Source organism: Somniosus microcephalus, unplaced genomic scaffold (assembly GCF_052327205.1).
Source record: "Somniosus microcephalus isolate GS21.2 unplaced genomic scaffold, FLI_Smic_1.0 scaffold1711, whole genome shotgun sequence".
Taxonomy (NCBI): Eukaryota; Metazoa; Chordata; class Chondrichthyes; order Squaliformes; family Somniosidae; genus Somniosus; species Somniosus microcephalus.
Genome location: NW_028226898.1, coordinates 7,202 through 20,427, shown reverse-complemented (window position 1 = coordinate 20,427; position 13,226 = coordinate 7,202). Strand labels below are relative to the sequence as shown.

Sequence of the window (13,226 nt, the reverse complement as noted above, 5' to 3'; positions counted from 1 at the left end):
CTCCAGACTGTGTCGGTGTCTCTCTCTAACTCCAGACTGTGTCGGTGTGTCTCTCTCTCACTCCAGACTGTGTCGGTGTGTCTCTCTCTAACTCCAGACTGTGTCGGTGTGTCTCTCACTCCAGACTGTGTCGGTGTGTCTCTCTCTAACTCCAGACTGTGTCGGTGTCTCTCTCTAACTCCAGACTGTGTCGGTGTGTCTCTCTCTAACTCCAGACTGTGTCGGTGTGTCTCTCTCTAACTCCAGACTGTGTCGGTGTGTCTCTCTCTCACTCCAGACTGTGTCGGTGTGTCTCTCACTCCAGACTGTGTCGGTGTGTCTCTCTCACTCCAGACTGTGTCGGTGTGTCTCTCACTCCAGACTGTGTCGGTGTGTCTCTCTAACTCCAGACTGTATCGGTGTCTCTCTCACTCCAGACTGTGTCGGTGTGTCTCTCTCTAACTCCAGACTGTGTCGGTGTCTCTCTCACTCCAGACTGTGTCGGTGTGTCTCTCTCTAACTCCAGACTGTGTCGGTGTCTCTCTCACTCCAGACTGTGTCGGTGTGTCTCTCTCTAACTCCAGACTGTGTCGGTGTGTCTCTCTCACTCCAGACTGTGTCAGTGTCTCTAACTCCAGACTGTGTCGGTGTGTCTCTCTCTAACTCCAGACTGTGTCGGTGTGTCTCTCTCTAACTCCAGACTGTGTCGGTGTCTCTCTACCTCCAGACTGTGTCGGTGTCTCTAACTCCAGACTGTGTCGGTGTGTCTCTCTCCAACTCCAGACTGTGTCGGTGTGTCTCTACAACTCCAGACTGTGTCGGTGTGTCTCTAACTCCAGACTGTGTCGGTGTCTCTCTCTAACTGCAGACTGTGTCGGTGTGTCTCTCTCTAACTGCAGACTGTGTCGGTGTGTCTCTCTCTAACTCCAGACTGTGTCGGTGTCTCTACAACTCCAGACTGTGTCGGTGTGTCTCTAACTCCAGACTGTGTCGGTGTGTCTCTAACTCCAGACTGTGTCGGTGTCTCTCTAACTCCAGACTGTGTTGGTGTGTCTCTCTCTCTAACTCCAGACTGTGTCGGTGTGTCTCTCTCTAACTCCAGACTGTGTCGGTGTGTCTCTCTCTAACTCCAGACTTTGTCGGTGTCTCTCTAACTCCAGACTGTGTCGGTGTGTCTCTCTCTAACTCCAGACTGTGTCGGTGTCTCTCTAACTCCAGACTGTGTCGGTGTGTCTCTCTCTAACTCCAGACTGTGTCTGTGTCTCTCCAACTCCAGACTTTGTTGGTGTGTCCCTCTCTAACTCCAGACTTTGTTGGTGTGTCTCTCTCTAACTCTGGACTGTGTCGGTGTGTCTCCCTAACTCCAGACTCTGTCGGTGTGTCTCTCTCTAACTCCAGACTGTGTCGGTGTCTCTCTCACTCCAGACTGTGTCGGTGTCTCTCTCACTCCAGACTGTGTCGGTGTCTCTCTCTAACTCCAGACTGTGTCGGTGTCTCTCTCTAACTCCAGACTGTGTCAGTGTGTCTCTCTCTAACTCCAGACTGTGTCGGTGTGTCTCTCTCTAACTCCAGACTGTGTCGGTGTCTCTCTCTCTAACTCCAGACTGTGTCGGTGTGTCTCTCTCTAACTCCAGACTGTGTCGGTGTCTCTCTCACTCCAGACTGTGTCGGTGTGTCTCTCTCTAACTCCAGACTGTGTCGGTGTCTCTCTAACTCCAGACTGTGTCGGTGTGTCTCTCTCTCACTCCAGACTGTGTCGGTGTGTCTCTCTCTAACTCCAGACTGTGTCGGTGTCTCTCTCTAACTCCAGACTGTGTCGGTGTGTCTCTCTCTAACTCCAGACTGTGTCGGTGTCTCTCTAACTCCAGACTGTGTCGGTGTGTCTCTCTCTAACTCCACACTGTGTCGGTGTCTCTCTCTAACTCCAGACTGTGTCGGTGTGTCTCTCTCACTCCAGACTGTGTCGGTGTCTCTCTCTAACTCCAGACTGTGTCGGTGTGTCTCTCTCTCACTCCAGACTGTGTCGGTGTGTCTCTCTCTAACTCCAGACTGTGTCGGTGTGTCTCTCACTCCAGACTGTGTCGGTGTGTCTCTCTCTAACTCCAGACTGTGTCGGTGTGTCTCTCTCTAACTCCAGACTGTGTCGGTGTGTCTCTCTCTAACTCCAGACTGTGTCGGTGTGTCTCTCTCTCACTCCAGACTGTGTCGGTGTGTCTCTCACTCCAGACTGTGTCGGTGTGTCTCTCTCACTCCAGACTGTGTCGGTGTGTCTCTCACTCCAGACTGTGTCGGTGTGTCTCTCTAACTCCAGACTGTATCGGTGTCTCTCTCACTCCAGACTGTGTCGGTGTGTCTCTCTCTAACTCCAGACTGTGTCGGTGTCTCTCTCACTCCAGACTGTGTCGGTGTGTCTCTCTCTAACTCCAGACTGTGTCGGTGTCTCTCTCACTCCAGACTGTGTCGGTGTGTCTCTCTCTAACTCCAGACTGTGTCGGTGTGTCTCTCTCACTCCAGACTGTGTCAGTGTCTCTAACTCCAGACTGTGTCGGTGTGTCTCTCTCTAACTCCAGACTGTGTCGGTGTGTCTCTCTCCAACTCCAGACTGTGTCGGTGTGTCTCTACAACTCCAGACTGTGTCGGTGTGTCTCTAACTCCAGACTGTGTCGGTGTCTCTCTCTAACTGCAGACTGTGTCGGTGTGTCTCTCTCTAACTGCAGACTGTGTCGGTGTGTCTCTCTCTAACTCCAGACTGTGTCGGTGTCTCTACAACTCCAGACTGTGTCGGTGTGTCTCTAACTCCAGACTGTGTCGGTGTGTCTCTAACTCCAGACTGTGTCGGTGTCTCTCTAACTCCAGACTGTGTTGGTGTGTCTCTCTCTCTAACTCCAGACTGTGTCGGTGTGTCTCTCTCTAACTCCAGACTGTGTCGGTGTGTCTCTCTCTAACTCCAGACTTTGTCGGTGTCTCTCTAACTCCAGACTGTGTCGGTGTGTCTCTCTCTAACTCCAGACTGTGTCGGTGTCTCTCTAACTCCAGACTGTGTCGGTGTGTCTCTCTCTAACTCCAGACTGTGTCTGTGTCTCTCCAACTCCAGACTTTGTTGGTGTGTCCCTCTCTAACTCCAGACTTTGTTGGTGTGTCTCTCTCTAACTCTGGACTGTGTCGGTGTGTCTCCCTAACTCCAGACTCTGTCGGTGTGTCTCTCTCTAACTCCAGACTGTGTTGGTGTCTCTCTAACTCCAGTCTGTCTGTGTCTCTAACTCCAGTCTGTCTGTCTCTCTAACTCCAGTCTGTCTGTCTCTCTAACTCCAGTCTGTCTGTCTCTCTAACTCCAGTCTGTCTGTCTCTCTAACTCCAGTCTGTCTGTCTCTCTAACTCCAGTCTGTCTGTCTCTCTAACTCCAGTCTGTCTGTCTCTCTAACTCCAGTCTGTCTGTCTCTCTAACTCCAGTCTGTCTGTCTCTCTAACTCCAGTCTGTCTGTCTCTCTAACTCCAGTCTGTCTGTCTCTCTAACTCCAGTCTGTCTGTCTCTCTAACTCCAGTCTGTCTGTCTCTCTAACTCCAGTCTGTCTGTCTCTCTAACTCCAGTCTGTCTGTCTCTCTAACTCCAGTCTGTCTGTCTCTCTAACTCCAGTCTGTCTGTCTCTCTAACTCCAGTCTGTCTGTCTCTCTAACTCCAGTCTGTCTGTCTCTCTAACTCCAGTCTGTCTGTCTCTCTAACTCCAGTCTGTCTGTCTCTCTAACTCCAGTCTGTCTGTCTCTCTAACTCCAGTCTGTCTGTCTCTCTAACTCCAGTCTGTCTGTCTCTCTAACTCCAGTCTGTCTGTCTCTCTAACTCCAGTCTGTCTGTCTCTCTAACTCCAGTCTGTCTGTCTCTCTAACTCCAGTCTGTCTGTCTCTCTAACTCCAGTCTGTCTGTCTCTCTAACTCCAGTCTGTCTGTCTCTCCAACTCCAGTCTGTCTCTCTCTCCAACTCCAGTCTGTCTCTCTCTCTCTCTAACTCCAGTCTGCCTGTCTCTCTCTCTAACTCCAGTCTGTCTCTCTCTCTCTCTAACTCCAGTCTGTCTCTCTCTCTCTCTAACTCCAGTCTGTCTCTCTCTAACTCCAGTCTGTCTCTCTCTCTCTCTAACTCCAGTCTGTCTGTCTCTCTCTCTCTCTAACTCCAGTCTGTCTCTCTCTCTCTCTAACTCCAGTCTGTCTCTCTCTCTAACTCCAGTCTGTCTCTCTCTCTAACTCCAGTCTGTCTCTCTCTCTAACTCCAGTCTGTCTCTCTCTCTAACTCCAGTCTGTCTCTCTCTCTAACTCCAGTCTGTCTCTCTCTCTAACTCCAGTCTGTCTCTCTCTCTAACTCCAGTCTGTCTCTCTCTCTCTAACTCCAGTCTGTCTGTCTCTCTCTAACTCCAGTCTGTCTCTCTCTCTAACTCCAGTCTGTCTCTCTCTCTCTCTCTCTCTCTCTCTAACTCCAGTCTGTCTGTCTCTCTCTCTAACTCCAGTCTGTCTGTCTCTCTCTAACTCCAGTCTGTCTCTCTCTCTAACTCCAGTCTGTCTCTCTCTCTAACTCCAGTCTGTCTCTCTCTCACTCTAACTACAGTCTGTCTCTCTCTCTCTCTCTCTCTCTAACTCCAGTCTGTCTCTCTCTAACTCCAGTCTGTCTGTCTCTCTCTCTAACTCCAGTCTGTCTGTCTCTCTCTCTAACTCCAGTCTGTCTCTCTCTCTCTCTCTAACTCCAGTCTGTCTGTCTCTCTCTCTAACGCCAGTCTGTCTCTCTCACTCTAACCTGTCTCTCACTCTAACTCCAGTCTGTCTCTCTCTCTCTAACTCCAGTCTGTCTGTCTCTCTCTCTCTAACTCATCTGTCTGTCTCTCTAACTCCAGTCTGTCTGTCTCTCTCTCTAACTCCAGTCTGTCTGTCTGTCTCTCTAACTCCAGTCTGTCTGTCTCTCTCTCTAACTCCAGTCTGTCTGTCTGTCTCTCTAACTCCAGTCTGTCTCTCTCTCTCTAACTCCAGTCTGTCTCTCTCTCTCTCTCTCTCTCTAACTCCAGTCTGTCTCTCTCTCTATCTCCAGTCTGTCTCTCTCTCTCTCTAACTCCAGTCTGTCTGTCTGTCTCTCTCTCTAACTCCAGTCTGTCTGTCTCTCTCTCTATCTCCAGTCTGTCTCTCTCTCTAACTCCAGACCCTGTTTGTAGCCTGGTTTAATCGGGTGTATTAACTCCTGGCCTTGACGAGCTGAGTCTGATCCTGTGCTTTTTTCTTTGTTGCCCCCTCCCTCCCTCCCTCCCTCCCTCCCCACAGGTTGATGGAGTTGGACTGACGGCGGGGCGAGGCGAGCAGCACAAGGACGGGGAGAGAATGGTGCGGCGGAGCAACCTGATAGTCTGGGGGGTGCTGCTCTTCATCGCCTGGAACCTGCTGCTGCTCTTCTTCCTGCTGGGCCGCCCGCCGGCCGGGGGAAGCCCAGACCCCGAGCAGCTGACCCGCGAGGTGGTCAAGGTGGCCGAGGAGGTGGAGCTAGAGCTGGAGGACCAGAAGAAGCTGCTGCAGCAAATCCAGCGCCACCGGGGCCTGTGGCAGCGGGGCAAGAAGCAGCAGCCTCCGCCGGCGCTGCCGCCTGCGCCCGGGGGTGCCACACCCCCCGGCGGCGACCCCCAGGTCAAGGACGTGGTCCTCCCCGTGCTGGTGATAGGCTGCGACCGTCCCACCATCCGGCGGTGCCTGGACAAGCTGCTCTACTACCGGCCCTCCAAGGAGCTCTTCCCCATCCTGGTGAGCCAGGACTGCGGCCACGAGGAGACGGCCAAGGTGATCGCCTCGTACGGCGACCAGGTCATGCACATCCGCCAGCCGGACCTGGCCGACCTGCGGGTGCCGGCCGAGCACCGCAAGTTCCAGGGCTACTACAAGATCTCCCGGCACTACCGCTGGGCCCTCAACCAGGTCTTCCACACCTTCAAGTACCAGGCAGCTGTCATCGTGGAGGACGATCTGGAGGTGGCGCCCGACTTCTTCGAGTACTTCCGGGCCCTCTTCCCGCTGCTGCTGGAGGACCCCAGTCTGTGGTGCGCCTCAGCCTGGAACGACAATGGCAAGGAGCAGATGGTGGACGCCAAGCAGCCCGAGGCCCTGTACCGCACCGACTTCTTCCCGGGCCTGGGCTGGATGCTGCTGAAAACCACCTGGGAGGAGCTGGAGCCCAAGTGGCCCGGCGCCTTCTGGGACGACTGGATGCGCAGCCCGGCCCAGCGGCGGGGCCGCTCCTGCATCCGGCCTGAAGTCTCGCGCACCATGACCTTCGGCCGCAAGGGGGTCAGCAACGGCCAATTCTTCGACCAGCACCTCAAGTTCATCAAGCTCAACGACCGCTTCGTGCCTTTCACCCAGCTGGACCTCTCCTACCTCAAGAAGGAGCACTACGACCTGGCCTTCCCCCAGCAGGTCTACAGCGCGCAGGCGCTGCGGGTGGAGGACCTGCAGCGCAACGAGCGCATGGAGCTGGGCCGGGTCCGTGTCCAGTACTCCTCCCGTGACACGTTCAAAGCCTTCGCCAAAGCCCTGGGCGTCATGGACGACCTCAAGTCCGGCGTGCCCCGAGCTGGCTACCGGGGCATCGTCAGCTTCATGTACCGCGGCCGCAGGGTCTACCTGGCGCCCCCCAAAGACTGGACCGGCTATGACCCCGCCTGGAGTTAGCCCCGCGCCCACCTTCCTTCTGCCTCTTGTGCCCTTCAAGACTGATTTTCGTTCCTACCAAGGCCCCCCGCTCGCGCGCTCTCTCTCTCTACCGGAGAGCAGACGGGGGGGAATCGTCGGCGGAAAGATTGCTGGATGGCGGTTAGGCCCGGTGGTGTCTCGTTCCCCGCCCCGCCCCCCCCCCCCCCCCCCCCGATTGACTACAAATATTCAAATCCCAAAAAAAGAAATCCGAGTGAAGTAGGTTCGGACTGACATCCTGCAGGGGAGGGGGAGGGGATGGGGTATGTCCCAGTGAGCGACAAAGAACTTAAATGAATCTTATTTGTCTAAAATGGCTGTGGGATTGGGGTTGATCCGGCGGTAGACGGCTGTGGGATTGGGGCTGATCCGGCGGTAGACGGCTGTGGGATTGGGGTTGATCTGGCGGTAGACGGCTGTGGGATTGGGGTTGATCCGGCGGTAGACGGCTGTGGGGTTGGGGTTGATCTGACGGTAGACGGCTGTGGGATTGGGGTTGATCTGGCGGTAGACGGCTGTGGGATTGGGGTTGATCTGACGGTAGACGGCTGTGGGGTTGGGGTTGATCTGACGGTAGACGGCTGTGGGATTGGGGTTGATCTGGCGGTAGACGGCTGTGGGGTTGGGGTTGATCTGACGGTAGACGGCTGTGGGGTTGGGGTTGATCTGACGGTAGACGGCTGTGGGGTTGGGGTTGATCTGACGGTAGACGGCTGTGGGGTTGGGGTTGATCTGACGGTAGACGGCTGTGGGATTGGGGTTGATTTGACGGTAGATGCTGTGGGATTGGGGTTGATTTGACGGTAGACGCTGTGGGGTTGGGGTTGATTTGACGGTAGATGCTGTGGGATTGGGGTTGATTTGACGGTAGACGCTGTGGGATTGGGGTTGATTTGACGGTAGATGCTGTGGGGTTGGGGTTGATTTGACGGTAGATGCTGTGGGATTGGGGTTGATTTGACGGTAGATGCTGTGGGGTTGGGGTTGATCTGGCGGTAGATGCTGTGGGGTTGGGGTTGATTTGACGGTAGATGCTGTGGGATTGGGGTTGATTTGACGGTAGACGCTGTGGGATTGGGGTTGATTTGACGGTAGATGCTGTGGGGTTGGGGTTGATTTGACGGTAGATGCTGTGGGATTGGGGTTGATTTGACGGTAGACGCTGTGGGATTGGGGTTGATTTGACGGTAGACGCTGTGGGATTGGGGTTGATTTGACGGTAGATGCTGTGGGATTGGGGTTGATTTGACGGTAGACGCTGTGGGATTGGGGTTGATTTGACGGTAGACGCTGTGGGATTGGGGTTGATTTGACGGTAGACGCTGTGGGATTGGGGTTGATTTGACGGTAGATGCTGTGGGATTGGGGTTGATCTGACGGTAGACGGCTGTGGGCTGACGGTAGACGGCTGTGGGATTGGGGTTGATTTGACGGTAGACGCTGTGGGATTGGGGTTGATCTGACGGTAGACGGCTGTGGGCTGACAGTAGACGGCTGTGGGATTGGGGTTGTAGACGGCTGTGGGAGTGGGGTTGATCTGACGGTAGACGGCTGTGGGATTGGGGTTGTTCTGACAGTAGACGCTGTGGGTTTGGGTTTGATCTGGCAGTAGACGGCTGTGGAGTTAGGGTTGGGCTTGGTCTGATTGGCTGCTATGCATTTGAACGTCTCCATCACCCCATCCTGAATTACTCCCACATCTGCCCGTCCCCTTTCCCTCCGGCCCTGCAGTATTGTTGGTCTGGAATCAGAATCGTATCCGAGTGAGATTGAGCTCCTCGCTCTCCTGTTACATTAACGGGACACAGGGCAGTGACTGGGGGCGGGCTGCAGTAACTGGCATCGGCAGACTCTGAGACCTGACGGCGAAATTTTAAATCGACCATTCTACTGAAGAAGGAGCTGAATTTCCTCTGCGCCAGTACTGGAGACGTTAAACGGTGTCTAAATGCACAATTACACCGACTGTGACCAACACAGCAGTCATGCCCGGCCCGAGGTTAATCCGGGGGCGGGGAAGAGTAGGGGGTTGGAATACTTTGCTAAAATGCTTTAAACAGTGGGGTGGATTATAGCCTTTCCCATACGGAGAAGGAAACTCGGATGGGGAGGTGGAGCTGCGCACGGCAGTGACACGGGACCCGCCCGATTTTCCTTCCATTTCCCTCCGAGCGTTCCCCTCCCGACAGATTTTTCCCTGTTCCGCGCTCAACCCAGGCAATGCTCAAGGCCCAGGGAGAGGGTAAAGGCGGGAATCTACCTACTCAGGCTAACTTAGAGAGGGTAAGAGCAAGGGGGAGGAGGCAGTACTTTAATATAAGGAATTTAACACCCCCTCTCCCCAGCCCAGCCCAGCTAGCATTGCATTGTGTCCTTGTCCCTGATATCAGTGGAAGAGCCTCCTTTACAGTCACTTCACCTCTCCCATTCTGAATCAGTCTTTCAGCAAGGGAGTTTACTTAAAGACAGACTGGCCATTGCGGGTTGGGGGCGAATGTTTCACCAGTCGGGTGCCTCATGCAGTGGGCACCTCATTGGAAAATCGTGAGCGTACTACGCATAATTCGACGTCCGTTAATGTGAATGAAGTGAAAACTGAAGGCAATAGACCCAGGGTGTTTCCAATAAGACCCCACCCCTCCCCAGTGTGAAGGGTCTCTGGGTGGGGTGGAGGGGGCAACTGTTCCTTGCCTTCCTCCGTGTTGCAGGGTGATCAACGATTGAAGCTCGTTGCGATTTTTATTTTTATTTCCTATATATATTATATATATATATAGCCAGTGTAACGATCCCCACCCTGTCCTCTGGAGTGAAGGATCTGCCTGGACGAGGAGCTGTTTAAGACCAAAATATCCGCTGTCCTCCGATTGAAATATTTTTTTTCTTTTCATATCCGGGGGGTGTGGAGAAATATTGGAAATCTGAATCCCAAACAGGGAATGCACCCATAGGTCAGTGAGCATCAAGTAGAAAGAGCATTTCCCCACATACACCACCTGTGTATTGCCAGCATTTTCTGTCTTTTTTTGTTATTAATTTGCCCATTTAAAAGTTGAAAGTTATCCAGACCCCTCCCCGAAAGATTTGCCTCCTTCCTTTAGCGTACCTGAGTGGGAGAGGAGAGGAGGAGGGTGGGAATTGCGTCAGTTGTAAATAAATTTAAATACACATCTATATCTTCCACTGCAACTGTTTCTAAACCTGGGACGTTTGTGAAATGTGACTATTTTTGATTTTTCTCTCGATGAAGCTGTGACCGGCTTGCTCTGATCTCATTAAACACGGACGTTTGTACGTTTTACATCGTTCCCCCTCTGGCTTTAAATGCAACTCCTTCTCTGTGGAGTTGGGAGTTCTGCTAAAAGATAGAATGCGTCAAAAAAAAAGGGGAGGGGAGGGGGTGGGGAGAATCATGATATATTTTTTTCACTAGGTATTGGGAGAATGTCTGAGGTCCCTGAAAGCAGACCGAGGTGATTGAGGCTTGGGCTGAGGGTGGGTGGGTGAAGAAGGGGTTTACTAGGGTTAGGAGACTCTTGCAGCAATTTACAAATGGCAGACATTATTGAGCCAATTTTTTTTTTTTTTTAAAAGACACCAGGAGAGGTTTTTTTTTTGTGGCGGGAAGGGGGTGATGGGAGGCGGGTTTGGCTACAGGGATGCTACATCCCAGAGTTTCCTCGTAGCCGCGTTGCGTAAAGGGATTGGGAGGGTCATGGTGTCTCCTCGAAATCCGACTTTCTACCGCAGAATACGTGGCTGGACTGCACCTTCCCTGGAGGCTCCAAGAATGAAAGATTCATCTCCTCAGGACACTGCAGTGCGCTAACCAAAAAACCCCGGGGGTGGGGAGAAAAATCATACAGATAAATATTTTCAAACATTTTCATCGAACGCTTTTGTTAGTTATAAAAATATTGGAGATGGGGTTAAGAAAAAGGCGTTTTGAGCGGGCGAGGTGGGAGGTCAGGTGGCCGCAGACTGTGGGCTATGTGGACCGAACCGGCCTGCGGCCTAGTGTATCAGCGTACTGCCATGCTCCGCCAAAAGAGGCCTGGTTATCGGAGGCTGGGTTTTAGCTACCCAGGCCTTGAGGTCCAGAAAACGCAGGTCTGTCTTGGCCGAGTCTCCCCTCTGAGAAAGCGGGGTACGTGCAATAAGATTTTGGGGGGGGGGGGAGGGCCTTGATGATACCGTACTTTGAATTTAATGGGCTATGAAACAAAGAACTAAATACGCCGGATGCTGGAAATCTTAAATCAAACCAGAAAATGCTGGCAACACTCGGCAGCTCAGACAGCAGCCTCTGTGGAGACAGGTCAGTAGGGTTAAAGGTTACAGGTCGAAGGCCGTTCGCCTGACTCCTGAGTGTTTGCAGCATGTTTGGGCTGGATCGATTCTCGCCTAGCCACCTGTTTGATGTAGGGTCGCCAAATCTGATTAGAGGCTTCATCACATGGCCTCCAACCGCCTCCCACTCCCGCCATTGGTAATCTGACATGTCCATCCTCACGGCACCCCGTCTTCCCACAGCCAATCGGAAAAGAAACAGGCTCTTCATTATCCAATTGGAAGATTCTTGACTGTCAGTCAAGCAGCCTTTGTTCTCCATCTCCAATGTTTTTTTAACTGAGAACGTTCAAAGAAAATGGAAAGAAAAATCACGTTTTTATGCCCCATGATTTTTTTTCTTTCTCCTGGGTATTGTGCGAAGCAGTGCCCTGGAGAGTAGGCTTCAATTCAAGGAGACTCCAGGGCAATCCTACAGGGTTGGCATCCCCCCCTACTTGGGTGAGCCAATGCCTCATGATGCCAATAACCATAATTGCAGCACCGGTTCCTGGGGAAGAGCAGAGAGCAGCGACACAGGAAGGGTGGGCCAGCCAGGACAGGATGGAGAATTAGGGCTGGGGCAGAACTAGGATAAGGATGGGGGACTGCGGCAGGGAGCTACAACTGGCCTCCGTACCACTGGGTTAAAGAGGGTACAAATCAGCTGGGCTATCCCCACTCCTGATGATCACTGCTGGAAAGTGTGCGTCGGGTGAGGGCAGGATGAGGCCTTCCAAGATTGAATATCCCACTAACCCAGGTTGTCTGGGCTTGTTAATGCAGAGGTTGTGGGGTGGGCAAGAGTCAGCAGGTGGAGTCTGCACTTGCAGGAGCGCTATGGGGAAAATATTGTGGCCTTGGTGATTATTACATGAGAATTTCCGCCACTTCTGTGGTAAGGGTGAGTTACAGAGGTGAATAGTCAAAGAGGAGACTTGCAAAGCCTGTCTTGATGTCCATCTTCACCGTGCAGCCTGGTTCCAAAATCCTGCATGGTTTTTTTTTTAGAAAGAAGAACAAGACAACACACTGCCTTTGTACAGGAGAAGCTTTTTAAAACAAAGTCCTTATTAGGGGAAACAATTGCAGAGCAGGATGCAGGAACCATGTCTGATGGAGATGACGTCCGGGGCGGTCACTCTCACAGTGTTTGATGCTGGTGCCGCGGAGACTGGCATCTTACGAACCGACAGGAATTAGGCTGCAGGTTCCCTTGATCAGTTTGCGTCCCGTGCAATCGTTCCCCTTGACAGTTCGCTCAGCTCCGTAAAAGTGACTTGAAGTAAAGGTGTCCGATAACACGGAGACTGAAGGGATGTGTGTCCCTGACGCTAGCCCAGTTTTTGTACGAGTTAACTCTGCAGAAGATGCTGGGGTGGCTGGTGGTTGTTTTATTTTCTCTCCCTCTATTTTATTACTTGTGTGACTTTTTTGAAAATGAAATAAAAACAGTTCTTGCTTTGTTCTTTTTTTGCACGTTTTTTGAAAGAAATACAAGCAAGTGCCTCTACTGCATTCATCGTACACTCCTCACATGGACAGCTTGAGACACACAGGCAACACTAACAACTAGCATTTACATTACACCTTTAACACAGTAAAATGTCCCAAGGCACGTCATAGGAGCAAATATCAATCAAAATTTGACACCGAGCCACATACAGAGATATTAGGACAGATGACCAAAAGCTTGATCAAAGAGATAGGTTTTTAAGGAGCGTCTTAAAGCAAGAGAGAGGTGGAGAGGTTTGGGGAGGGAATTCCAGAGCAATGGTGGAACGATGAAAATCGGGGATGCGCAAGAGGCCAGATTGGAGGAGCCCAGAGATCTCGGAGGGTTGTAGGGACTGGAGGAGGTTACAGAGATAGGGAGAGGCGAGGCCATGGAGGGAGGGATTTGAAAACCAAAGTGTTACTGGACACAACGTGCTGTGTTTAAAAAAAAAAAAAAAATGTTTCCTCATGTCACCTCTGGTTCTTAGCCAATCACAAATCTGTGCCCTCTGGTTACCGACCCTTCTGCCACTGGAAACAGTTTCTCCTTATTTACTTCATGATTTTGAACACCGCTATCCGATCTCTCAACCTTCTCTGCTCTAAGGAGAACAACCCCAACTTCTCGGTCTCTCCACATAACTTAAGTTCCTCATCCGTGGACCATTCTACTAAATCTCTTCTGCACCCTTTCGAAGGCTTAACATCCTTCC

General features: G+C 52.3%; 1 protein-coding gene across 1 annotated transcript; it reads left to right on the top strand.

Annotated features, from left to right (window-relative positions):
• Positions 1–3,813: 3,813 nt before the first annotated feature.
• Positions 3,814–12,484, top strand: LOC147080335 (alpha-1,3-mannosyl-glycoprotein 2-beta-N-acetylglucosaminyltransferase-like). The gene has a single exon (XM_085981208.1). It carries the CDS (start codon positions 5,329–5,331, stop codon positions 6,664–6,666), a length of 1,338 nt encoding a protein of 445 aa, XP_085837334.1. The 5' UTR covers positions 3,814–5,328; the 3' UTR covers positions 6,667–12,484.
• The last annotated feature ends 742 nt before the right edge of the window (positions 12,485–13,226 follow it).